Source organism: Diaphorina citri, unplaced genomic scaffold (assembly GCF_000475195.1).
Source record: "Diaphorina citri unplaced genomic scaffold, Diaci psyllid genome assembly version 1.1 scaffold1295, whole genome shotgun sequence".
Taxonomy (NCBI): Eukaryota; Metazoa; Arthropoda; class Insecta; order Hemiptera; family Psyllidae; genus Diaphorina; species Diaphorina citri.
In genome coordinates this window covers 39,072-66,398 of record NW_007378724.1, presented here as the reverse complement: position 1 = coordinate 66,398, position 27,327 = coordinate 39,072, and the positions used below count along the sequence as shown (strand labels likewise).

General features: G+C 40.8%; 1 protein-coding gene across 1 annotated transcript in view; it reads right to left on the bottom strand.

The window, feature by feature from the left end:
- The window catches only part of LOC103515195 (tyrosine-protein kinase receptor torso-like), a 38,392-nt gene extending 11,171 nt beyond the window's left edge, over positions 1–27,221 (bottom strand). The window contains exons 1-14 of the mRNA XM_026827962.1: positions 27,040–27,221; positions 25,750–25,798; positions 21,306–21,471; positions 20,081–20,252; positions 12,675–12,810; positions 11,980–12,081; positions 11,674–11,750; positions 11,102–11,276; positions 10,475–10,662; positions 6,579–6,719; positions 6,369–6,516; positions 3,004–3,191; positions 2,414–2,702; positions 561–623 (exon numbers count right to left, since the gene is read on the bottom strand). Coding sequence (XP_026683763.1) covers positions 561–623; positions 2,414–2,702; positions 3,004–3,191; positions 6,369–6,516; positions 6,579–6,719; positions 10,475–10,662; positions 11,102–11,276; positions 11,674–11,750; positions 11,980–12,081; positions 12,675–12,810; positions 20,081–20,252; positions 21,306–21,471; positions 25,750–25,798; positions 27,040–27,156 — 2,011 coding nt within the window. The 5' untranslated portion in view covers positions 27,157–27,221. The remainder of the gene's footprint in view (positions 1–560; positions 624–2,413; positions 2,703–3,003; positions 3,192–6,368; positions 6,517–6,578; positions 6,720–10,474; positions 10,663–11,101; positions 11,277–11,673; positions 11,751–11,979; positions 12,082–12,674; positions 12,811–20,080; positions 20,253–21,305; positions 21,472–25,749; positions 25,799–27,039) is intronic.
- Positions 27,222–27,327: the final 106 nt, after the last annotated feature.

Sequence of the window (27,327 nt, the reverse complement as noted above, 5' to 3'; positions counted from 1 at the left end):
AATCAGAGGTTTTCATAAAATGAATTTTTTAGAGGTTTTGTTCAGAAGTTTTTAGAGGTTTTGTTCAAAGTTTTTAGAGGTTTTGTTCAGAATTTTTTAGAGGTTTTGTTCAGAAGTTTTTAGAGGTTTTGTTCAGAATTTTTTAGAGGTTTTGTTCAGAAGTTTTTAGAGGTTTCAGAGTTTTGATAGAGAGAACTATAACAACGAAGGACTTATCGTCCCAAAATCGAAGAGAGAAGGAGGTGAAGGAGGATAGGAGAAAGCCAGCCGCTCCCAGAAGGAACCTTATCTCACTTATCTGTGTAGGAAAAAGTTTGGCCCGGGAGGGTGCAATAGTCCTACATACTGGATTCCGCACACAGGAATTTCGTCAGAAAAGACCCCCATTTCAATGTATTATCGCTTACAATGCAGGAACGTTAACTTCCAAGCTCATCAGAGATGTCCTCCATTTTTAAATAATTAATAGAGGCAATTTTAATTGTTAAATAAAGAAATTTTATTGTAAAATGTTTTCGGGAACAAATAAGAAAGTAAGATCTCAGTGGAAAAAAAAAGGCTTAAATCGAGCAAAAAAAAATTTTCCTTCAGGAATTTGTCGTACGTCTTGGCATCCGCGTTTGCTGAAATGGGAATATTATAATAATTTTGGACATTTGAACGATAAAGAAAGTAATAAATAAATAGAACGAAAAAAAAAAAACTGATAATCTGATAAATTATAATATAAACAAAGTTAGTTAGCTTAGTTGGTAGTGCGTCTGCCTTGTAAGCGCTAGGCCGCGGGTTCGATTCCCGCCCGGGGCGGATTTTATCCTTTGTCCGGAGGAAGATGGTAAACAGTAGGGTTGAAATCAAGATAATTAATAGCCAGCCTAGTCAGCTTAGTTGGTACAATTTTGTTAGAGCTCATTTTGAGGGAGATTTCTTCAGTGGGAGATTTTGTAATCGCGCCAGCCTAGTTAGCTTGGTTGGTGGCGCGCCTGCCTTGTAAGCGCTAGGCCGCGGGTTCGATTCCTGCCCGGGGCGGATTTTATCCTGACGGGATGATGTTCGTTCTCGGAACGGCTGGCTTTTGTAAGCGCTAGGCCGCGGGTTCGATTCCCGCCCGGGGCGGATTTTATCCTGATGGGATAATGTTCGTTCTCGAGGCGGTAAGCGCTAGGCCGCGGGTTCGATTCCCGCCCGGGGCGGATTTTATCCTGGATAATGTTCGTTCTCGGAACGGCGCTAGACCCGGGTTCGATTCCCGCCCGGGGCGGATTTTATCCTGATGGGATAATGTTCGTTCTCGGAACGGCTGGCTTTCGTCCTACGGCATAAATTAAGTTAAGGTTCAGCCAGCCTAGCTAGCTTAGTTGGTAGTGCGTCTGCCTTGTAAGCGCTAGGCCACTGGGCTCGATTCCCGGGGCGGATTTTATCCTGATGGGATAATGTTCGTCCTCGGAACCCTATCCTGTCTTCCTTCTCTCTTTGATTTCGGGACGATAAGACCATAGCAGTTACAGTTCCCTCTGTCAAACCTCTTTAAAAAAAGTTCTAAATTAAGGGGCGGTATTAATACCAGGGTGTCAGGGGTGTTCTATTCCATATTTCCATCCAACCACTATGCACTATGCTTTTTTGTATGGATTTGATGTAGGGAACTGTAACAACGGAGGTTTTGTCGTTTTGAAATCGAAGAGAAAAGAGAGGACAGGATAACACGGCCGAAAAGAGAGGACAGAGAAAGCCAACCGTTCCGGGAATGAACCCTATCTGTTTAGGGAAAAATTCGAATTGTGAGACTGGAACCTGCGACCCAGTGCTTACAAGTCGGGCGTCTTCCAACCAAGGCTGGCCTTACGTTCCTTCCTTCGTCAAATATACCTACACTTATTTCTTTGAACTGCCGTGCTATGGTCGGAACAAAAGTGATCCAAGCGAAACTTTTCACAGATGAATTGCCTGAAGTTCTGACCTCCCTACCTTTCAGCATTTTGACGGCCACCTCCATAGCGGGCTGTCCTGAGGCCCTTTCAGTCGGCCCATCCCCCAGCAGGCCAGGGGTGTTCTATTCCATATTTCCATCCAACCACTATGCACTATGCTTTTTTGTATGGATTTGATGTAGGGAACTGTAACAACGGGGATTTGTTGTTCTGAAATCGAAGAGAAAAGAGAGGACAGGATAACAGAAAGCCAACCGTTCCGGGAATGAACCTTATCTGTTTAGAGAAAAATTCGAATTGTGAGAATGGAACTTGCGACCCAGTGCTTACAAGTCGGGCGTCTTCCAAGGCTGGCCTTACGTTCCTTCCTTCGTCAAATATACCTACACTTATTTCTTTTAACTGCCGTGCTATGATCGGAACAAAAGTGATCCAAGCGAAACTTTTCACAGATGAATTGCCTGAAGTTCTGGCCTCCCTACCTTTCAGCATTTTGACGGCCACCTCCATAGCGGGCTGTCCTGAGGCCCCTTCAGTCGGCCCATCCCCCAGCAACCCTTTCACTACCACTCCAAACTCCCCCTGTCCCAACACCTCCCCTAATATAAGACGCTCTGGAGAAATCTCCCACTCGTCTTTCCAATTAGTGGATGTGATGAGTTTGCCGTACTTTCTCGTCCAGGAGGTTGGATGGGGGATGGGTTCAGTGGAGATGTTGTTATTGTTGTGGTGGTGGAAATGATGCTGCACCAGTTTGGTATCTGGAGACATCTGAAAGAGAAGAAATGAGACTTTAACATTTGGGGTCGTAGTGGATTGGAACACATCATATGCCTTCAGACACACTCCATTGGTCAAGGGTCTAGGACGTCTAGGTTTTCGCGGATTCGCGTCCCGAATCGACATTTTGGATATTTGGCAAGCCTAGATAGAACCAATGTCGCTTTTAATAGAGAGTAAAATCCCCGTCACTAAAGATCTTAGCAGCTATGATAGCTATACAGTGACGTTACACTTTATCAAACCAAAAGAAAAGAAGAAAACAAACAAACAAAACGAATCAAATACTTACCCCATTGACACTGACCAGGATTTTAGCGTTAAATAGTTCCGGATCAGGACTGAGTCGCTCAAACTGAATCCAATGTCGCAGAGGCAACGGACCATTCTGATTGGTCCAGCTGACTTCAAGGTCATATAGGAAGTTGTTATGGTTACTGATGCGCTCGGACACACTGACGTTACGAGGAGGATCGGAAGCTGAAACGAACAAATCCGATCATAAACGAAAAGTTAAGCAGGGTGAGTTTGGCAACGTAGGTATTACAAACGGCAACGTTGCAACAAGGGGAAACCTCGTAAACTCCGTAGGCAAAGAGAGCGAGAGAGTTACCTACAGAGGGAACGAGTTATTATTTTTTTTTCTATCAACTTATCAACTTTTCTTTGTTGATTCTGGTGGGAGATTAGTAGGTAGATACATATATTATATAAGCTGTACCCAACTTTTAGGACTGTTTGAACCAACACCTAAGCCTCAGAGGGTGCTTTCTGTGTACGACGACAATCGACTTTTCCGTCCGACGCTGCGCCATGCAGTGGCAGTCTATAAATAAAGTAGATATTTAACTTTTCTTTGTTGATTCTGGTGGTAGATTAGTAGGTATATACATATAAGCTGAACCCAACTTTTAGGGCTGTTTGAACCAACACCTAAACCTCAGAGGGTGCTTTCTGTGTACGACGACAATCGACTTTTCCGTCCGACGCTGCGCCAGTGGCAGTCTATAAATAAAGTAGATATTTCCAACATGAAATAAATTAATAAAACATGTTAACATTTTAGAGGAGAGAAATAAACCTGAGCGGTTAGAGTTTAACAAACATAGCCCCAAACTTTTTCATTAATTGTACAAGTATGAACATGAGTTCTCTCTCTCTCTCCCTTCTTTCTCTCTCTCTCCTTCTCTATGTGTCGTTCTCTCTCTCTTTCTCTCTCTCTCTCCCTCTCTTCCTCCCTCCCTCCCTCTTTCTTTCTCTCTCTCCCAATTTTTTCTCTCTTTCCACACAGACCTACATACACAGACCTAATATACATATACCAAAAGAATAACAAGAAGAAGAAGAAGAAGGAGAGGACGCTAAAGAGGCTGTATTTTATAGAAAGCACAACAATCAAATAATAATAATAATAATTCAGACATGATTTATTGACAAGGCACCGTAGTCAGGCAGGTACGAGCTACGAGATGACTAGAAACATTAATCAAAACAAATTGGACCAAAGTTTTGTTGATTTTAAATTGAAATAAAGGAGAAGAAAAAAGTGAAACATTTTCCAAAACAATATTTTTAGGACTGTAAATAAAGGGGGGGAGGGGTTTGGACAGGGCCTTTATAAGAGGGGGGTTTTCTCTAAAAGAACTAAATATGTTTGGTGGTTTAGTTGGTGTAAATGTAAAGCACCTATTTTTCAGAGTTAAAACGCTCAGACGGGAAAAATGGAAACTATGACATGATGTCCTCCATTTTTAAATAATTAATAGAGGCAATTTTAATTGTTAAATAAAGAAATTTTATTGTAAAATGTTTTCGGGAACAAATACGAAAGTAAAACCTCAGAAGATCTCTCTTGGAAAAAAAGGCTTAAATCGAGCAAAAAAAAAGGTCGACATCAAGTTTCAAGTCTAGAGCAGAAGTGCCTATTCTTTGTTAAATTTGCTTATCTGACAGGTGTCACTGTCAGAACTTCGATAAAGAAATATGAAAATTGCACAACTTTTGTTGTGGATAGAAAAGATCATCATTCTGCTACCTATCAAATAATTCCTGGAATTGGTTGTTCTGAAAATCATGCCTGCTGATGTGCTGATATAAAGCTCAATCTCCGCTTGTTCAATATCTCAACAACATCTGTTCCTACGTTGCTTCTGCTCCAGTATAATGGGTAAATCATACCTAACGTTAAATACAGGGTGAGCGCTGTTCCAGTCAAGACCCCCTACAAAGCCATGGGCGCGGCGACCAGTGGGAAAAATCTGACATGATAAAATATGTAGGTCAGCTCCTGAATCGGTCAACGGCTTTAGCACATTGAATGCACCCATTCCCAATATATCACTGAAGTTAAGTAACGTTGCGCGTGATTAGGATCCGGAGGGGTGACCATCTGGTTCAAACAAATGGGGATAAAATTTCATGCCTCGACTGGGATTGAACCAGTACCCTTGACCACGTTGCTGAGCGAACGCATTGACCACTACACGACTAATCTGTTCCTACGTTGCTTCTGCTCCAGTATAATGGGTAAATCATACCTAACGTTAAATACAGGGTGAGCGCTGTTCCAGTCAAGACCACCTACAAAGCCATGGGCGCGGGGACCAGTGGGGAAAATCTGATATGATAAAATATGTAGGTCAGCTCCTGAATCGGTCAACAGCTTTAGCACATTGACTGCACCCATTCCCAATATATCACTGAAGTTAAGTAACGTTGCGCGTTATTATTATCCGGAGGGGTGACCATCTAGTTCAAACAAATGGGGATAAAATTTCATGCCTCGACTGGGATTGAACCAGCACCCTTGACCACGTTGCTGAGCGAACGCATTGACCACTACACGACTGAGGCAGTAAACTGGTTAGATGTGCAGAGTTGGGAGCAAGAGAGTTGAAAAATTGTGTGTGAGAGAGAGGGAGAGACAGAGAAAGAGAAAGAGAGAGACAGAGAGAGAGAGAGAGGAAGGAGGAACGATATAAAGAGAGAGAGAGGGAGAGTGCGGGAGGAATGAGAAGAGAGAGAGAGAAAAAAGAAAGAGAGTGTCAGGAAGAAAGAGAGAGGAAGAGATATATATCGCAATTCATTTTGAAGATAAAGAAGTTTGAGAGAGCAAATAAAAAAAAGAATGAGAGTCAGAAAGAGAGAGAGAGAGAGAGAGAGAAAGGGAGAAAGAAAGGGAGAGAGAAAGGGAGAGAGAGAGAGAGAGAGAGAGAGGGAGCTTACCTATCTAAAGTATTAGAAAACTCCACTCAAGTGGCAGGAAGAAAGAAAGAAAGAAAAAAATAAAAGATGAAAATAGGATAGAAAACTTTAACATTAAATAACAACATATACGAAACAACAACAGCCTTCTCCTACTTATATTACACCATAGCCTATTCCTTTCAGCTTATTTCTCGTAGCCTATTTCTCACACCTCACCGGCTGGTTCAATAAAAAAGTAAAATAAAACCATGTAAAAAATAAAGCCCAATTCGCACTGTTACATGTTCTGAAAATCATGCCTGCTGATGTGCTGATATAAAGCTCAATCTCCGCTTGTTCAATATCTCAACAACATCTGTTCCTACGTTGCCTCTGCTCCAGTATAATGGGTAAATCATACCTAACGTTAAATACAGGGTGAGCGCTGTTCCAGTCAAGACCCTACAAAGCCATGGGCGCGGGGACCAGTGGGAAAAATCTGATCCAGGGACTGACTAGACCTCTCAGTGGTGTGGTTGTAGGAGAGACCGCGGAGATGAAAGTAGTACACAGTGCCGACTTGTAGGTCCCGAACTTCATAGGAGTTGTCCACATCAGGCTGAAAACAATAGTATCTAGTAGGACTATTTGCATGACACGTGACACAGAAGGAAAAGAAACCCAAAGTCCCTTGCTAAAGAAATCCAAATATCTCAGTGCGACAGCGCGGGTGCTGCTATTACCGGCCGGGGATTCAGACCAGACAAACACCTTGTATTTGAACCCGAGACAGACGTCTTCCAAGATGGCGGACGATTGATTCTGTGGAAAATGAAGGGGCGGGGAGTTAAGCAGGGTGAGTTTGGCAACGTAGGTATTACAAGCGGCAACGTTGCAACAAGGGGAAACCTTACCTACAGAGGGAACGAATTTTTTTTTTTTTTAGGGTATGGATTTTTTTCTGTCAACTTTTCTTTGTTGATTCTGGTGGTAGATTAGTAGGTATATACATATAAGCTGAACCCAACTTTTAGGGCTGTTTGAACCAACACCTTAGCCTCAGAGGGTGCTTTCTGTGTAGGTACGACGACAATCGACTTTTCCGTCCGACGCTGCGCCAGTGGCAGTCTATAAATAAAGTAGATATTCGCATCGTAGTCAGGCAGGTACAAGATGACTAGAAACATTAATCAAAACAAATTGGACCAAAGTTTTGTTGATTTTAAATTGAAATAAAGGAGAAGAAAAAAGTGAAACATTTTCCAAAACAATATTTTTAGGACTGTAAATAAAGGGGGGGAGGGGTTTGGACAGGGCCTTTATAAGAGGGGGGTTTTCTCTAAAAGAACTAAATATGTTTGGTGGTTTAGTTGGTGTAAATGTAAAGCACCTTTTTTTCAGAGTTAAAACGCTCAGACGGGAAAAATGGAAACTATGACATAATGTCCTCCATTTTTAAATAATTAATAGAGGCAATTTTAATTGTTAAATTAAGAAATTTTATTGTAAAATGTTTTCGGGAACAAATACGAAAGTAAAACCTCAGAAGATCTCTCTTGGAAAAAAAGGCTTAAATCGAGCAAAAAAAAAGGTCGACATCAAGTTTCAAGTCTAGAGCAGAAGTGCCTATTCTTTGTTAAATTTGCTTATCTGACAGGTGTCACTGTCAGAACTTCGATAAAGAAATATGAAAATTGCACAACTTTTGTTGTGGATAGAAAAGATCATCATTCTGCTACCTATCAAATAATTCCTGGAATTGGTTGTTCTGAAAATCATGCCTGCTGATGTGCTGATATAAAGCTCAATCTCCGCTTGTTCAATATCTCAACAACATCTGTTCCTACGTTGCTTCTGCTCCAGTATAATGGGTAAATCATACCTAACGTTAAATACAGGGTGAGCGCTGTTCCAGTCAAGACCCCCTACAAAGCCATGGGCGCGGCGACCAGTGGGAAAAATCTGACATGATAAAATATGTAGGTCAGCTCCTGAATCGGTCAACGGCTTTAGCACATTGAATGCACCCATTCCCAATATATCACTGAAGTTAAGTAACGTTGCGCGTGATTAGGATCCGGAGGGGTGACCATCTGGTTCAAACAAATGGGGATAAAATTTCATGCCTCGACTGGGATTGAACCAGTACCCTTGACCACGTTGCTAAGCGAACGCATTGACCACTACACGACTGAGGCAGTAATGGTTAGATGTGCAGAGTTGAGAGCAAGAGAGTTGAAAAATTGTGTGTGAGAGAGAGGGAGAGACAGAGAAAGAGAGAGAGAGAGGAAGGAGGAACGATATAAAGAGAGAGAGAGTGAGGAAGGAGGAACGATATAAAGAGAGAGAGAGAGAGAGGAAGGAGGAACGATATAAAGAGAGAGAGTGTGAGGAAGGAGGAACGATATAAAGAGAGAGAGAGAGGAAGGAGGAACGATATAAAGAGAGAGAGAGTGAGGAAGGAGGAACGATATAAAGAGAGAGAGAGAGTGAGGAAGGAGGAACGATATAAAGAGAGAGAGTTGAAAGAGTGTGGGAGGAATGAGAAGAGAGAGAGAGAAAGTAATGGTTAGATGTGCAGAGTTGAGAGCAAGAGAGTTGAAAAATTGTGTGTGAGAGAGAGGGAGAGACAGAGAAAGAGAGAGAGAGAAGAAGGAGGAACGATATAAAGAGAGAGAGTTGAAAGAGTGTGGGAGGAATGAGAAGAGAGAGAGAGAGAAAAAAAAGAAAGAGAGAGGAAGAGATATATATCGCAATTCATTTTGAAGATAAAGAAGTTTGAGAGAGCAAATAAAGAAAAGAATGAGAGTCAAAGAGAGAGAGAGAGAGAGAGAGAGAGAGAGAGAGAAAGGGAGAAAGAAAGGGAGAGAGAGAGAGAGAGAGAGGGGGAGCTTACCTATCTAAAGTATTAGAAAACTCCACTCAAGTGGCAGGAAGAAAGAAAGAAAAAAATATAAGATGACAATAGGATAGAAAACTTTAACATTAAATAACAACATATACGAAACAACAGCCTTCTCCTACTTACATTACAGCACAGCCTACTTTTTTTCAGCTTATTTCTCGTAGCCTATATCTCACACCTCACCAGCTGGTTCAATAATGGATAAAGCCCAATTCGCACGTGAAATACCTACTTCCCTTGGTGGCATAGTGATCCAAACATTAGACGGCAAATTTATACACCTCGACTGGGATTGAACCCAAGCCCTCTTGTTTACCAAGTTGAGATCCCCGAGGTAGGTTAAAAAAGTTGCTAGAAAATTACATCAGACATTCCATGGAACATTTTCGGTGGATCTTAACCAACTAAAGTACTAAACTAACATCACAGAGGCTTATTTAAGCTTTCTGAAGTTGCCAACCAATCCCAGGATCATAGATAGTCCCGATTTTGAAAATTTGGACCGATTGCAATACTTTCATTACTAGTATAGCTCCGCTATACTGTAGTAATAGAAAGTAAAAATATAAGATGAAAATAGGATAGAAAACTTTAACATTAAATAACAACATATACGAAACAACAACAGCCTTCTCCTACTTATATTACAGCACAGCCTATTTCTCACACCTCACCAGCTGGTTCAATAAAGGATAAAGCCCAACTTGCACTGTTACGTGAAATACTTCCCTTGGTGGCGTAGTGATCCAAACATTAGACGGCAAATTTATACACCTCGACTGGGATTGAACCCAAGCCCTCTTGTTTACCAAGTTGAGACCCCCGAGGTAGGTTAAGAAAGTTGCTAGAAAATTACATCAGACATTCCATGGACCATTTTCGGTGGATCTTAACCAACTAAACTAACATCACAGAGGCTTATTTAAGCTTTCTGAAGTTGCCAACCAATCCCAGGATCATAGTTAGATAGAACTAGGCTTGCCAAACGTCCCGAATTGGCCGGGACAGTCCCGAATTTCAGGGGGTGTCCCGGCGTCCCGTTCAGTTTTTCATTTTGGGGCGTTTTGTCCCGAATTTCCGTTTCTGTCCCAGAAAAAATTCGGGACGCGTTTTTTAACTTTAAAATTAGGTACCTACCTCTATAAATCAGAATTTGTTCTTAACTTGTTTAAATGTGTCATGCTTTCATCAGTTTGCTCTTCCACTTCTTTGCTAAACCTTTATAAACGAGAAAATGTTGTATTAAACAGCCTTAAACGAAAAAATGAGCTGGTCCCTTGAATTCTCGTTTATCCAGGTTCGACTGTATTCGCGGGTTTCGCGATTATGTTCGCGGATTTGGCGATTATGTTCACGGATTTGGCGATTTTGTTCGCGGATTTCGCGATTATGTTCGCGGATTTCGTGATTATGTTCGCGGATTTCGCGATTTTGTTCGCGGATTTCGCGATTATGTTCGCGGATTTGGCAATTATGTTCGCGGATTCGCGTCCCGAATCGACATTTTGGATACTTGGCAAGCCTAGATAGAACCAATGTCGCTTTTAATAGAGAATAAAATCCCCGTCACTAAAGATCTTAGCAGCTATGATAGCTTTACAGTGTGACGTTACACTTTATCAAACCAAAAGAAAAGAAGAAAACAAACAAACAAAACGAATCAAATACTTACCCCATTGACATTGACCAAAATTTTAGCGTTAGATAGTTCCGGATCAGGACTGAGTCGCTCAAACTGAATCCAATATCTCAGAGGCAAGGGACCATTCTGATTGGTCCAGCTAACTTCAAGGTCATATAGGAAGTTGTTATGGTTACTAATGCGCTCCGAGACACTCACGTTCCGAGGAGGATCGGGAGCTGAAACGAACAAATCCGATCGTAAACGAAAAAACCCGATCATAAACCATTCAACTGACAACATTGCACAGCACATTGGGAAAATTTTGACGGCACAAGCAGACAAGCACAACAATCGTTCTAATGGTTTCGCGAGGTCTTTAAACGTTTTTCTTCAGAATCTGACTCATTGACTGAGTATGAGTAGTCCACTGAAAAGAGTACCTACATCTAGTTCTTTTTTACCTATTTAACTCACTCATTCACTCTTTCCTTACAGACCTCTGTTTTCCAGTGACTGGTATGACCGCGGTCTCACAAATCTGAGTCTGTATGTGGTTGAAAAAGCTTGAGACCTAGGTCTCTAGATTTCCGCCACTTGAGCTCAAACTGGATGACAGATCATCTGTGAGACGATCTGAGTGTGAGAGGCCATTATTAGGTAATTCGGCTGACTTACGGCAAATATTGAGATCGTTATGGTACAGTTCGAGACAGGGAGGGATGGACTGATTGAAGTCCAGGGACTGACTAGACCTCTCAGTGGTGTGGTTGTAGGAGAGACCGCGGAGATGAAAGTAGTACACAGTGCCGACTTGTAGGTCCCGTACTTCATAGGAGTTGTCCACATCAGGCTGAAAACAATAGTATCTAGGTAGTAGGACTATTTGCATGACACTTGACACAAAAGGAAAAGAAACCCAAAGTCCCTTGCTAAAGAAAAGACCGCGGAGATGAAAGTAGTACACAGTGCCGACTTGTAGGTCCCGTACTTCATAGGAGTTGTCCACATCAGGCTGAAAACAATAGTAAACTAGTATCTAGTAGGACTATTTGCATGACACTTGACACAGAAGGAAAAGAAACCCAAAGTCCCTTGCTAAAGAAATAGCATAGGTTGAGTTTCAAAGGCATCTACTCATAAAATCTGTAGCCAAAATATAAACCTAAAAGTAATCAACATAAGGCTGATTGAGCGGCTGACGACGTGAAGGCAAAAGGCGAAGAAGAAAGCGGTCGAGTGGATCTTACCTTACTAAGTTTAATATGGCAAGGGCTGCCTTGTTCTATGTTGTGCCAATAGAAAAGATCAAATCTGCAAAACTCATCTGAAACCATATGAAACAGAATAAGTGTTTGTAAACAGTTTATAAGCAGTTACTGCTCGATTAGGACTGAAAAGTCCCTATAGCTATAAGTCACAGCAGTAGGCTACAATGGCTACTACATGCTACAAATAACAAAGGTAACAAATTAATTATCATATCATTTCAAACTACGCCACTTTTTTGTACAAGCTGAACAAAAATCAATATCCAGTAGGTACTTCGAACTTACCAGTTGATGGAGTCCAGGAAAACTTTAACCCGACTGTCCGGTTTGGATAAATTTGGATGGACTTGTTGTGCAGCCTGGGGGTGGTTAGAATGTAATATGAATCTGAGGACCAAGAATATAGTAAGGGGTTAACACGTATAAACAATCTCGGTCCAGCTACTCACATACAGATAGACCTGACAGGTACGGCTGACAATGTTCGTCTGTCATCTCTACCTGATATCTGCTGAGCACACACACTCTCAGGTAGACCTGTCAAGCGGACATGATCAGGTTTATCTGTCAGGTGTACCTCATAGAGAGTGACTGGCCTCGGAGAAAAAGCTATGATATTGTAGTCCAAGAGGTCACTTGGTTCCATGTTACACTTACACTGACGCAACACGACGGTCAATTACCTGCAAGGTCTCCAGACTTGGTGATTTATCACTAATTTTAGTGATCATTGGCAAATCTAGTGATTTACTGATTACAAGTCGAAATCTAGTGATTTTTACTTTCCTTATCCTATAGGAAGGAAAGTAATCTAATCGGGTCAAATTTTCGATGGTCAGTTTTTAGTGTCAAAAGACGTTTTGAGGTCCCTAGTTTAAAGAAATATCTCTAGTAGCGCGGTCAAACTTTCTTGACTTTGCGGGGCGGAGCGCTACCGCGCTCCTTAATTAATTAGAGTCATTACTCAATAGTACAATTACCTGGGAATGTGGACGTTGATAGATGACTCACTCCAATGCTGATGGATTCACTCGTCTTTCTCCAGACTGCAATTATTTTGAACTGATAGGCAGTGTTTGGTGTGAGGTGTGTCACTGTGAGGAACTTCTTAGAGGTCTGAAATGAAGGAGCAAGATTGTCCTATACAGTGACGTTACACTTTATCAAACCAAAAGAAAAGAAGAAAACAAACAAAACGAATCAAATACTTACCCCATTGACACTGACCAGGATTTTAGCGTTAGATAGTTCCGGATCAGGACTGAGTCGCTCAAACTGAATCCAATGTCGCAGAGGCAACGGACCATTCTGATTGGTCCAGCTAACTTCAAGGTCATATAGGAAGTTGTTATGGTTACTGATACGCTCGGACACACTGACGTTACGAGGAGGATCAGGAGCTGAAACGAACAAATCCGATCATAAACGAACAAACCCGATCATAAACCATTCAACTGACAACATTGCACAGCACATTGGGAAAATTTTGACGGCACAACAATCGTTCTAATGGTTTCGCGAGGTCTTTCTTCAGAATCTGACTCATTGACTGAGTATGAGTAGTCCACTGAAAAGAGTACATCTAGTTCTTTTTGACCTATTTAACTCACTCTCTCCTTACAGACCTCTGCTTTCCAGTGACTGGTATGACCGCGGTCTCACAAACCTGGGTCTGTCAGTTAGAACGTATGTGGTTGAAAAAGCTTGAGACCTAGGTCTCTAGATTTCCGCCACTTGAGCTCAAACTGGGTGACAGATCAACAATCGTTCTAATGGTTTCGCGAGGTCTTTAAACGTTTTTCTTCAGAATCTGACTCATTGACTGAGTATGAGTAGTCCACTGAAAAGATTACATAGTTCTTTTTTACCGATTTAACTCACTCATTCACTCTCTCCTTACAGACCTCTGTTTTCCAGTGACTGGTATGAGCGCGGTCTCACAAACCTGAGTCTGTCAGTTAGAACGTATGTGGTTGAAAAAGCTTGAGACCTAGGTCTCTAGATTTCCGCCACTTGAGCTCAAATTGGGTGACAGATCATCGCGGATTCTCGTCCCGAATCGACATTTTGGATATTTGGCAAGCCTAGATAGAACCAATGTCGCTTTTAATAGAGAATAAAATCCCCGTCACTAAAGATCTTAGCAGCTGTGATAGCTATACACTATACAGTGACGTTACACTTTATCAAACCAAAAGAAAAAAAGAAAACAAACAAAACGAATCAAATACTTACCCCATTGACACTGACCAGGATTTTAGCGTTAGATAGTTCCGGTGTTGTTGTTGTTGTTGTTGCTGATAGTGACAATGGGGGTGGGGGTACTGTCACCTGATCATAAATCAGCTGGTTCCTTAGATACACTAGATTAGGGACCGTTTCAACGATTTCGTTCACACACTTCCCGGTTTCTACGGCGTTATGGATCTCGATTTGTTCGTGGTAAAGAATGTCCCGGAAGTGCGAGCCTACCCAAAGCATTTTATGTTCGGCCTTGTTAAGATCGTGACCGGTTTCGAGAATGTGTTGCGCGAAATTTGATTTTTCGGGTTTGTTGTTACGCGCCGCGGCAATGCCGCGGTGCGTACCGCGGCTGAAAATGGTTGACCGGCACACCCTGTTACATAATGTATCTGTGAACATCAACAATGAAGATAGATCTACCAAAAAACAACGAGTCAGGGAAGTGGTTACAGTGAAGGGCATTAAAAACAAACTTCTAGATAACGAATTAGTGATGACCAAAGCGGATAAGAGTAACACCATTGTGATTCTGGAAAAACAAGAATACAATAGAAAAGTCCTCGAATTTATTAATAACGACCCACTAATCCGCCCCCTCCCCAATAACCCCACCAAACAATGTCAGTCCAACATAACAAGTTATATAAACTCGATGAAAGAGCTAACCCCTAACCCTAAGTTTCTTAAAGTGATTAACCATATCGCACCCAGGTTGTACGGAAATCTCAAAATACACAAAGTACAAACATTAAAAACGCCCCTATTAGACCTGTAGTTAGTGCAGTCACGTCACCCACGCACCTACTTGAAAAGTTCCTTGTAGACACCATAAAGAAAGCACTCCCTAATTATAAATCTGAGTACTCAGTTAAGAACTCGGGGGAACTGATTAACAAAATCAAGGATCTGGAAATACCTGAGAAGGGCAGTCTAATATCACTAGACGTTAAGAACTTATTCCCCAATGTAAGGATAGGAAAAGTGATCGACATCATCGCTAACACACTGAGTAACTCGAACCTCACAGGAGACGAGATCCAAGAGCTTATAGAAGGGTTAAAAACAGTACAAACAAACAACTACTTCCAGTTTAACAATATCTGTTATCAACAAGAGGATGGTTGCCCTATGGGATCCCCTTTATCACCGATCCTGAGCGAATTTTATATGGTAGAATTCGAGAAGGAGATTTTCAAATTACCTAGTAACCTGGTAAACAATATACTATACCTACATCGCTATGTCGACGACATACTCATCCTATGGCTGGGAACTAGGAGACAATTGGATATCTTACTTCACAAGATAAACCAACTCTGGGAGGATTTCAAACTAGAACTAGAATTCGGGGGAAAAACGATTAACTTCCTCGACCTGACGATAAGTATCGAACACAATAAACATAAATTTAAGATATACAGGAAAGAAAGTTTTGCGGACACTATCATCCCCGCAAACTCCTACCACTCCCATCACCATAAAACAGCAGTATTCCGCAACTATTACAACAGATTACTCAGCACCCCCTTGAATCATGAAGATTATAACGATGAATACCGCACCATCCGGGAAATAGGACGCAACAATGGCTTCACAGATTTCGAAATGAGGAAAGTCTTCAATAGTACAGTGAAACATAAGCTCAACAAGACCTTATACACCAAAACCAGCCCACCGTCCGTTAGGTACGTAAAGCTACCGTACATTAGAAGCCTGGAAAATAGATTAAAACCCACTCTTATGAAATATAACTGCATCCCAGCCTTTAGCAGCCCAACATTAAGATCTCTATTTTCAAGGAAAGACATTATACCACCGGATGAGCTCAGTGGAGTATACAGCCTACGTTGCGAGTGCGGATGCATATATGTGGGAATGACGAGACGTAGTCTAAAAACTCGCCTTCGCGAACACTTTGCCGCGGCGCGTAACAACAAACCCGAAAAATCAAATTTCGCGCAACACATTCTCGAAACCGGTCACGATCTTAACAAGGCCGAACATAAAATGCTTTGGGTAGGCTCGCACTTCCGGGACATTCTTTACCACGAACAAATCGAGATCCATAACGCCGTAGAAACCGGGAAGTGTGTGAACGAAATCGTTGAAACGGTCCCTAATCTAGTGTATCTAAGGAACCAGCTGATTTATGATCAGGTGACAGTACCCCCACCCCCATTGTCACTATCAGCAACAACAACAACAACAACAACCCAATAGTCAGTTTCCCATGAAGATGCCTATAAGATAGGCGAAACTCGAGTCGGAGTAGAAAAACACAAATACCTAGTATCCAGTAATAATAGAAACGGTAAGAATAATGTTAATTCAGACTGTTTGTCAGACACTCAGACCACGGTTTGTCAAGCAGTCTGAGCTTGAGTAGCGGGCATAATTATGGACTATGGAGAGTTCAAGGTGGTATTTGAAAACGAGAAGCCTTGGATAGTTACCTGGATACCTGGGTAAGGTACTTCAAAAATCTGTTACACTTTACCATATTGAGAGCTATCCAATCAGCGCGCTCCCTCATTTGCACCAAATACGTCATGTTCGTGTCAAGGTCATTATCATGCTTGTCAAGGTCATCAAGCCCGGAATCAACAACCAATGAGCGTCGCCGAGTCTTTGCACCGGTCGTGTTTGTCTGGATACCTGATTCCGACCTTGAAATGAAAATTAATTTTGAAATCAGCTTATCAGAATGATCTTGTCACAGCAACCATTACCTCTAATGAATGGTCAAGTAATGTTTTCGAAGATTTTCGTTACTCGTATTACGTCATCTCAAAAGTAGGTACTACATATTTGTAGAAATAAAAAAAAAAAAATCAAAGAGTTTGAGCTTAAAGAATAGGAAAATACTGAAAAATTTGTAGGACCTGTTGATTGAAGAAAATGAGAGCTCAAGAGCTACGAAAGAAGACATTCAACCAAGTTGGAAGACAAAAATCTGAATCAAAACAGCATAAAAACGAGGCTTTTCATACCTTGAAATGGGGTTGGATTCCAGTGCTGAGCTATCCTGTGTTTCCTCATATAGGGAGCTATCCCAGGCCAGCATTATAACCGTAGAGTCTCTACACAGAACACGGGAAGTGACGTTGATGGAGAACTGCACATTGCTTTGTCCCCCGGCAGACTGAGTGTGATTTTCTGAAACACGGGGGAACAGAATTTTCCCTCAAGGTTGCCTTGCACTTCAGCCAGTTTAGGCTTTTAGTGAAACACGGGGGAAAAGCGACTTTAGTTAGTCTAACTACCTTGGAAGGTAGCACGCCTGCTTTGTAAGGGATAGGTTGCGAATCCCCGCCCGGGGTCGAACATTACCCTAAATCGATAAGGTTCTTTCTCGGAACGGCTGGCTTTCTCCCACCCTGTCCCTGTCTTCGATTTCGGGACAATAGAAACCCCTTATTTTTAACAAGCAAACTTGTTAGCGTTAGAGAGAAAGGATAAACCTTGAAACTTTTTACAAAAAGAGCAACAAACGGCGATTTAGGAGAATAGGAGAAAATAGAAAAAAAAAGATAAGTACCACATAGTAGAGCTATCTTTCTCCCAAAGGTCTACACACCAAAAACCCCAGTATCCCAGATAAGGCAGAGCTAGATGTTACAAAAGCCTTTGATACAATACTATTGTGTAGGAGAGAGGGGGGGGAGGGGGATAAATTGTGTAAACTGTAAACAAGTCTACAAAAGATAGAGAGATAGAGGTAGGCAGAAATATGATTTATCCTCTCGCTTTTTCTGTCTCTCCCTCTCCTTCTCCATTTTTATCTTCCAATCTTGTTGGATAAATTTGGATGGACTTGTTGTGTAGCCTGGGGGTGGTTAGAATGTAATATGAATCTGAGGACCAAGAATATAATAAGGGGTTGAACCAATTAGATTGCAGGAAATCCTTACATTGTTGCAATTGAGGTAAAGGTCTATTTTGGATAAACTCTCTCTTAAAATGCAGAGGTAGCTCTAAGTTCAGAGGTTTGATTCCAGAGCAGGCAAGGTGGATATCGCCCAGCCTGACTTTGTTTCACTGTCGGAGGAAGCACTGTGCAATATACCTTCCCCTTTTAAAGATTCTCTACCATTGCACATGTGACAATGTGACATGTTTGGCATCAATGCCTATTTTTTGCTGGCACATTGATCTGGACACACTATAGTCATTCATTAGCATTACTCAATAGTACAATTACCTGGGAATGTGGATTCTCGCTTTCACCCTTTATCCCTTCTTTATCAATTTTACTTGTTCGTCTATTTTATTACCCATTTCCCCCCCATTTTCTACCTTTTTTTCTCTCCTTCTCTTTCTCCAAGCATCTCTCTCTCTCTCTCTCTCTCTCTCTCCTCGATTTATTTTCTCGCACGTTTACTTCCTCCTCTTTTACACACATTTTTTTCTCTGCTCCTCGCCTCCCTCCTCTTTCTCGCTTTCACCCTTTATCCCTTCTTTATCAATTTTACTTGTTCGTCTATTTTATTACCCATTTCCCCCCATTTTCCACCTTTTTTTCTCTCCTTCTCTCTTTCTCCAAGCATCTCTCTCTTTCTCTCTCGTCAATTTCTTTTCTCGCACGTTTACTTCCTCCTCTTTTACACACATTTTTTTCTCTGCTCCTTCTTCTTCTTCTTCCTCTCCTTCTCGCTTTCACCCTTTATCCCTTCTTTATCAATTTTACTTGTTCGTCTATTTTATTACCCATTTCCCCCCCATTTTCTACCTTTTTTCTCTCCTTCTCTCTTTCTCCAAGCATCTCTCTCTCTTTCTCTCTCGTCGATTTTTCTCGCACGTTTACTTCCTCCTCTTTTACACACATTTTTTCCTCTACTCCTTCTTCTACTCCTTCTTCTTCTTCTTCCTCTCCCGTGTTGATAAGTATGATGTATTGACGCCGTTTTGGTTATGTGCTTGAGACTTGACAACACTTTACTTCCCTTCATTTTCATCCTTTTATTCCTTCTCTCTCCTTTGACTTTGTCTTCCTCCTTCTTCCTTACCTTCCTTTTTGCCTACCTTCTGTTTTCTTTTTCTTCTTTTGTTCTGTCTCCCTTTCTATTTCTTTCTCCCTTTTCCTCTGTCGCCCCTACTTTCTAGTCCGTCCTTCCTTTATTATTACTAATAATAAAAAGGTATAAGGGACGGACTATTGTATTCGCTTCGGTGTCGTCACTCTGTTGACTCTGTCACTCTGTCTGTCCCCATAGAAGGACTTATCCAAACCTGGACGACCTACATATATATCAAATTAAAGGTCTTTTTACCAGGATCACGAAAATGGTGGTGCAAATTTTGTCCAGAGAACCAAAAAAACACCCAGCTTGTTTTTCTTACTTCCCATTTCCCTTTCCCTTTTTTATATTTTTTCCTTCTCACTTTGTCTCTTCCTTGTTTTTCCCAAGCCAGGATTCTGGGAAGGTTCCTGGGAATTTTCCTGCCCTCCTGAGACCTGAGCTTTTTTATCTGTATTATATTTTTCTATTTTAATTTTTTCTTTCTTTCCCCCTTCTCGGTAACACTCCAGTCACAGTACGTTCAATGAACGATCAAATATTTTACATGTGATTAGATGAGAGTGAGTATACTGTGACTTGAACGAGAGATGTGAATATCGCCGCGAAAGTCAATCCTTAAGGCCACAGCCACTCACGATCAGACCGCTTGACAAACCGCAGTCTGTCAGATCGTCTGAGAGACCTAGGTCTCGAAATATTTCCGCCACAGACATTCAGACTGTTATTTGTTGAGTGAGTATACTGTGACTTGAACGAGAGATGTGAATATCGCCGCGAAAGTCAATCCTTAAGGCCACAGCCACTCACGCTCAGACCGCTTGACAAACCGCAGTCTGTCAGATCGTCTGAGAGACCTACGTCTCGAAATATTTCCGCCACACACGTTCAGACTGTGTTGTCAGACCACGGTTTGTCAAGCAGTCTGAGCTTGAGTGGTGGGCATAATTATGGACTATCGAGAGTTCAAGGTGGTATTTGAAAACGAAAAGCCTTGGATAGTTACCTGGATACCTGGGTTAGGTACTTGATAAATCTGTTACACTTTACCATATTGAGAGCCTCAAGGTGGTATTTGAAAACGATACCTGGGTTAGGTACTTAAAAAATCTGTTACACTTTACCATATTGAGAGCTATCCAATCAGAGCGCTCCCTCATTTGCACCAAATACGTCATGTTCATGTCAAGGTCACTATCATGCTTGTCAAGGTCATCAGGCCCGGGTTCAGGGCCAACCAATGAGCGTCGCCGAGTCTTTGCACCGGTCGTGTTTGTCTGGATCTCTGATTTCGACCTTGAAATGAAAATTAATTTTGAAATCAGCTTATCAGAATGACCTTGTCACAGCAACCATTACCTATAATCTATAATGAATGGCCAATAACAGCATTCTTGGACCACCAGAAGGGAAATTTTTTGCTCTGGCTCAATATTGGTACTTTAGGGACACATTTTTCAAAAATAGAGTATTCAGACACGTTCAGACTGTATGTCAGACCACGGTTTGTCAAGCAGTCTGAGCTTGAGTAGCGGGCATAATTATGGACTATGGAGAGTTCAAGGTGGTATTTGAAAACGATACCTGGGTTAGGTACTTAAAAAATCTGTTACACTTTACCATATTGAGAGCTATCCAATCAGAGCGCTCCCTCATTTGCACCAAATACGTCATGTTCATGTCAAGGTCACTATCATGCTTGTCAAGGTAGCTTGAGTAGCGGGCATAATTATGCTTGAGCTTGAGTAGCGGGCATGGACTATGGAGAGTTCAAGGTGGTATTTGAAAACGAGAAGCCTTGGATAGTTACCTGGATACCTGGGTTAGGTGCTTAAAAAATCTGTTACACTTTACCATATTGAGAGCTATCCAATCAGCGCGCTCCCTCATTTGCACCAAATACGTCATGTTCATGTCAAGGTCATTATCATGCTTGTCAAGGTCATCAGGCCCGGGTTCAAGTTTAACCAATGAGCGTCGCCGAGTCTTTGCACCGGTCGTGTTTGTCTGGATCTCTGATTCCGACCTTGAAATGAAAATTAATTTTGAAATCAGCTTATCAGAATGATCTTGTCACAGCAACCATTACCTATAATGAATGGTCAAGTAATGTTTTCGAAGATTTTCGTTACTCGTATTACGTCATCTCAAAAGTACTACATATTTGTAGAAATAAATAAAAAAATCAAAGAGTTTGACCTTAAAGAATAGGAAAATACTGAAAAATTTGTAGGACCTGTTGATTGAAGAAAATGAGAGCTCAAGAGCTACGAAAGAAGACATTCAACCAAGTTGGAAGACAAAAAGCTGAATCAAAACAGCATAATGGGGTTGGATTTTTTTTCATACCTTGAAATGGGGTTGGATTCCAGTGATAAGCTATCCTGTGTTTCCTCATATAGGGAGCTATCCCAGGCCAGCATTATAACCGTAGAGTCTCTACACAGAACACGGGAAGTGACGTTGATGGAGAACTGCACATTGCTTTGTCCCCCGGCAGACTGAGTGTGATTTTCTGAAACACGGGGGAACAGAATTTTTCCTCAAGGTTGCCTTGCACTTCAGCCAGTTTAGGCTTTTAGTGAAACACGGGGGACAAGCGACTTTGGTTAGTCTAACTACCTTGGAAGGTAGCACACGCCTGCTTTGTAAGGGCTAGGTTGCGGATTCCCGCCCGGGGTCGAACATTACCCTAAATCAATAAGGTTCTTTCTCGAAACGGCAGAGTGAACATTGTGCTTCGAGAAGAAGAAAGAGTAGAAGAATGAGAAGAAGAGAGAGGAGGAGGGGATGGAGAAAGAGGGGGAGAAGCTGAAATTGATGGAAAGAAAAATAAGGGGGGATGCCGGGGGTTAATATTGCACATGATTTTCTTTATTATTATTATTATTTATTTAAAAAATCCCTATTCTTCACAGCTTTCGCCTGCACATCTGGAGCTGAAATTGATGGAAAGAAAAATAAGAGGGGGATGCTGGGGGTTAATATTGCACATGATTTTCTTTATTATTATTATTTATTTTAAAAAAATCCCTATTCTTCACAGCTTTCGCCAGCACATCTGGAATTTATTGACTTTCTGTAAGGGTTAAAAAAAGGGAAATAAAAATATACGGGAGATATATACGTTAGGAACAGGATGAATGGGATTTTACACTTAAGAATTACAGGGTGTCCAGAAGTTAGTGTAACATACTAGGTGGTTCATTAGGTTAGAATAGATTCTGGTTCATTGGGCTAAAATTAAGTATTTTTAGTGTTGGTTGGCCATAGTTTTTTTGTTGATCATTAGTTTGTTAATAGGTAGGTACTTTCAAATCTAGGGAGTCTATGTACCTAGGTCTAGGTATGAATATGAAATTCTAGATTCCAGTTTTGTCTTGCACATTACATATCCAATGTTTGACCTCTATTTTCGGGCGTTCACACAAATTCTCGACAAGTGCGGAAAAAAGTTTAAAACCAATTTCAAGTCTCAGCTTTTTTCCCCCATTTTTCTTCTTCTTCTTCTTCTTCTTCTTTTCCTTTTCATCTCTTTTCTTTCTCATCCTCCTCCTCCTCTCTCCTGACTTTCTCCTCGTATTTATTTTTCAATATTTTCGTTTGATTTTAGCTCACATACCCTTGGCATGTATTATACTGGCATGATTTCTACTCCTTATTGACTTTCTGTAAGGGTTAAAAAAAGGGAAATAAAAATATACGGAAGATATATACGTTAGGAACAGGATGAATGGGATTTTACACTTAAGAATTACAGGGTGTCCAAAAGTTAGTGTAACATACTAGGTGGTTCATTAGGTTAGAATAGATTGTGGTTCATTGGGCTAAAATTAAGTATTTTTAGTGTTGGTTGGCCATAGTTTTTTTGTTGATCATTAGGGAACTAGGTCACGGTATGAATATGAAATTCTAGATTCCAGTTTTGTCTTGCACATTGCATATCCAATGTTTGACCTCTATTTCCGGGCGTTCACACAAATTCTCGACAAGTGAGGAAAAAAGTATAAAACCAATTTCAAGTCTCAGCTTTTTCCCCTTCTCCTTCTTCTTCTTCTTCTTCTTCTTCTTCTTCTTTTCATCTCTTTTCTTTCTCATCCTCCTCCTCCTCCTCTCTCCTGACTTTCTCCTCGTATTTATTTTTCAACATTTTCGTTTGATTTTAGCTCACATACCCTTGTCTTGTATTATACTGGCATGATTTCTACTCAGAAACTGTTTTCAATTTCCGAAACATCAAAGAATGAACGAGGTTCATAAGTTTGTACGATAGAGGAGGAAGAAGAGAACAAAGAGAGCAAAGGAAGGAAATGAGGAAGAAAGAAGAAGGAGGGGAAGAAAGATGAGAAGAAGAAGGTTAAGGGAAGAGGGGAGGAAAAGAGGAGAAGAAGAGGGTATTACGAGGAAAAGGAAATAGGTGAGAGAGAGAGAAAAGAGAAGAAAGATATGGAGAAGGACGAGAAGAAGGAGAGGAAGGCGGAAAAGGAAGAGAAGGGGAGGGCAAAGAGGGAAAGGAAATGCAAAGGAAGGAAATGAGGAAGAAAGAAGAAGGAGGGGAAGGAAGAAGAGAAGAAGAAGGTTAAGGGAAGAGGGGAGGAAAAGAGGAGAAGAAGAGGGTATTACGAGAAAAAGGAAATAGGTGAGAGAGAGAAAAGAGAAGAAAGAAATGGAGAAGGACGAGAAGGCGGAAAAGGAAGAGAGGGGGAGGGCAAAGAGGGAAAGGAAACGGACAGGATTTTGAGAAAGAAATTATATACAGGATATTGTATGTAGAGTTTTACGGGTTTGAGAGAAAGGGAGAGAAGGACAGACAAAGGGATGGAAGGAAAGAAAGAGGGAAATTGAGAGAAGAGAACGAGAGGTATGAAGTTAAAGATAATATATTGGGGTTCGAGAAATACCTCAAAAGGAGAAGAGAAAAGAAGAAGAAGGAAGAGGAGGAGGAGAAGAAGTCAGGGCGAGAGAGGGGAAGAAGAGAGGCAAGGGAGAAAGATATGAGTGGAAAGAGAAAGAGAGAGAGAAGAAGAACGGTAGAGAGAGAGAGAGAAAGAGAGAGAGGAGCTAAGGAAAACAGATTGTGGTTTTGTTTTCTTGTAGACATACCAATACATACATAATTATGTTAGGTAGGTATTATGTTCTATCTTCTATCCGTCAATATGGTATACCTAACCCAAATCAATAAAACCAGGTAAAGAGATTGTAGTTCAAAATCTGGAATAGGAACTTTTCATTAAGGGCGGGGCTTACCAATAGATATAAATACAAATACAAATATATTTTCTACGAGTAACTAAAGTTAAAGAGTACCTAGGTAGGTATACAATATACAATATATGGTTACAACCTATTTACTTAGAACTATTTACAATAAATAACAAGTACCTATAAGTAGTCATTTATTTAGGCTGTCAGCTTAGAACAAGCTGTTCCATTACCAAACTTACCAAATGAATCAAGGATATCATTGAAGCTGTCACGTTTACACCGGTCTGCCTGAAACAGATAGAATATAATATGTGAGGTAACCCTTAAGAAATAATGAGAGGGGAGATAGCACTCTTACGTGATAACGGGAGAGTTGGATCATTGAAGTTCATCTGCGTTGCTGGATTTTCCCGGCCCAAGCAATGAAGGGTAAAACCCCGGTGATCAAAGACCTTTTTTTAATATAGTTATCGTTAACCCTATCTCGGTTCTCTTTCTCTTCTACCCTCTCCTTCTTCTTCCTCCTCTTCTTCTTCTTCTTCTTCCTCCTCCTCTTCTTCTTTCTCCTCTTCTTCTCCTTCTTCTTCTTCTTCTTCTTCTCCTCGTTCCTCTTCTTCTTCTTCTTTTTCTTCTTCTTCTCCTCGTTCTTCTTCTTCTTCTTCTACATTTCCAAGACCTTCCATCAGTCCTCTTTTCTCTTTCTTATTCTTCTTGACTTTTTCCAGACCCCAACTCCTTGTGTACAAAGTATACAAAACAATAATTATAAATGAGAAAAGCATGAACCTACATTAAGCAGGAATGCCTTATCTTAACTTCTTCTTGATAAACAAAGAAAATGAAAAGTTTCATTTTTCAGCAGAAGTAGCAGCCCCTTGCCCCCAGCCCCTGGCTCTTAGCCTATCATTATACACTGGCGTAGGACAGACAAAGGGATGGAAGGAAAGAAAGAGGGAAATTGAGAGAAGAGAACGAGAGGTATGAAGTTAAAGATAATATATTGGGGTTTGAGAAATACCTCAAAAGGAGAAGAGAAAAGAAGAAGAAGGAAGAGGAGGAGGAGGAGAAGTCAGGGCGAGAGAGGGGAAGAAGAGAGGCAAGGGAGAAAGATATGAGTGAAAAGAGAAAGAGAGAGAAGAAGAAGAACGGTAGAGAGAGAGAGAGAGAGGACCTAAGGAATATCGAAATTCAATAATTTGAAGCTTGAAGGAAAACAGATTGTGGTTTTGTTTTCTTGTAGACATACCAATACATACATAATTATGTTAGGTAGGTATTAGGTATATTCTATCTTCTATCCGTCAATATGCTATACCTAACCCAAATCAATAAAACCAGGTAAAGAGATTGTAGTTCAAAATCTGGAATAGGAGGTTTTCACTAAGTGTGGGGCTTACCAATAGATATAGGTACATACAAATATATTTTCTACGAGTAACTAAAGTTAAAGAGTAGGTAGGTATATATATGGTTACAACCTATTTACCTACTTAGAACTATCTTCTAATATACGAGTATAACAAGTATAAGTAGTCATTTATTTAGGCTGTCAGCTTAGAACAAGCTGTTCCATTACCAAACTTACCAAAAGAATCAAGGATGTCATTGAAGCTGTCACTCTTACACCGGTCTGCCTGAAACAGATAGAATATAATATGTGAGATTGTGAGGTAACATTTGAGAAATAATGAGAGGAGATAGCACTCGTACGTGATAGCGGGAGAGTACCCAATGAATCATTGAAGTTGATCTATGTATGTAGGTATGTCTATTGGGAGTGCTTGACCATCCAGGCAATCGCATGTTGCTGGATTTTCCCGGCCCAAGCAATAAAGGGTAAAACCCCGGTGATTAAAGACCTTTTTTAACAGTTATCGTTAAACCTATCTCAGTTCTATTTCTCTTCTACCCTCTTCTTCTTCTTCTTCCTCCTCCTCTTCTTCCTCTTTTTCTTCTCCGTCTTCTTTTCCTCCCCCTCCTCCTCCTCCTCCTCTTTTTTCTGTTCCTACTTCTCCTCGTTCGTTTTCTTCTTCTTCTTCTTCTTCTTCTTCTTCTTCTTCTTCTTCTTCTTCTTCTTCTCCTCGTTATTCTTCTTCTTCTACATTTCCAAGACCTTCCATCAGTCCTCTTTTCTCTTTCTTCTTCTTCCTCTCCTTAACCTCCTACTCTTCTCCTTCAGCCTTGTCTTTTTCCAGACCCCAACTCCTTGTGTACTAGGTATCTACCACGATATTCGAATGTGACTTCAAATTCAAATTTTAAAATCAACTGATTAGGCTTTCGTAGTATTCTTACAAAACTCTAAGTTTTTGCATTGTCTTTTGTACCATGTTTGTTCTTTGTTGTCTAGGAATGGTGTAGCGAATTCACTGACATTACGCAAACATGTCCGTGACCTATTTCGCTCATTTCTGAAAGTCCTTTTTGTCCGTCACCTAACTTTACAAGTGGTTTATTTAACTGTAGGACTCATTCAGAAGAAGGACCTCTACGAGGCCCGATGGAACTCAAAATCTCATTAGCAAGGTGTTCAACATATTTGCCGAATTTCATCGAAATTGGAGAACCCGTTCGAAAGTTATGGAGAAACAAACAAACTCCTTTCTCCACAAATTTCGAGAAAAGCTAAAAACAGATTTCAGCTTATATGCTTCTGTCACCGCAGTACGTTCAATGAAGGGTTAATTTTAAGATCCGTACACAACTAGGTACACATCTGTGGCAAGAACTGAACGATAGGAGTTTAAAAAAGCAGATAAGAATACTCTAATTATTCACATTTATCGATCTATCATTTACATAGTTAAGCTTAATTTCCTACTCGACTGGAGTGTAATTGGCAATAGGATTCATGTGACAGGAAAATCAAACTTACATCGGAGGAACCATTACAGAGCGCCATTTTGAAATCCTCTTCAGTGACACACAACACTGTAGTTACAATTTGGTGAATCCATACAGTGATGCCAAGTGCTGTGCGATGTGACAACATTGTAACAGGTGATTTATACAGTTCTCATGTTACCAATATTGTTATCATGTTATCAAATATCGCAATAATTACGTAACACATTTCACGTTCATTCTTTTTGAATCATTTTATATTAAGTAGATAAATAATTATTTATAAATAAATATTGTCATTATTTATATGTTTATCTAA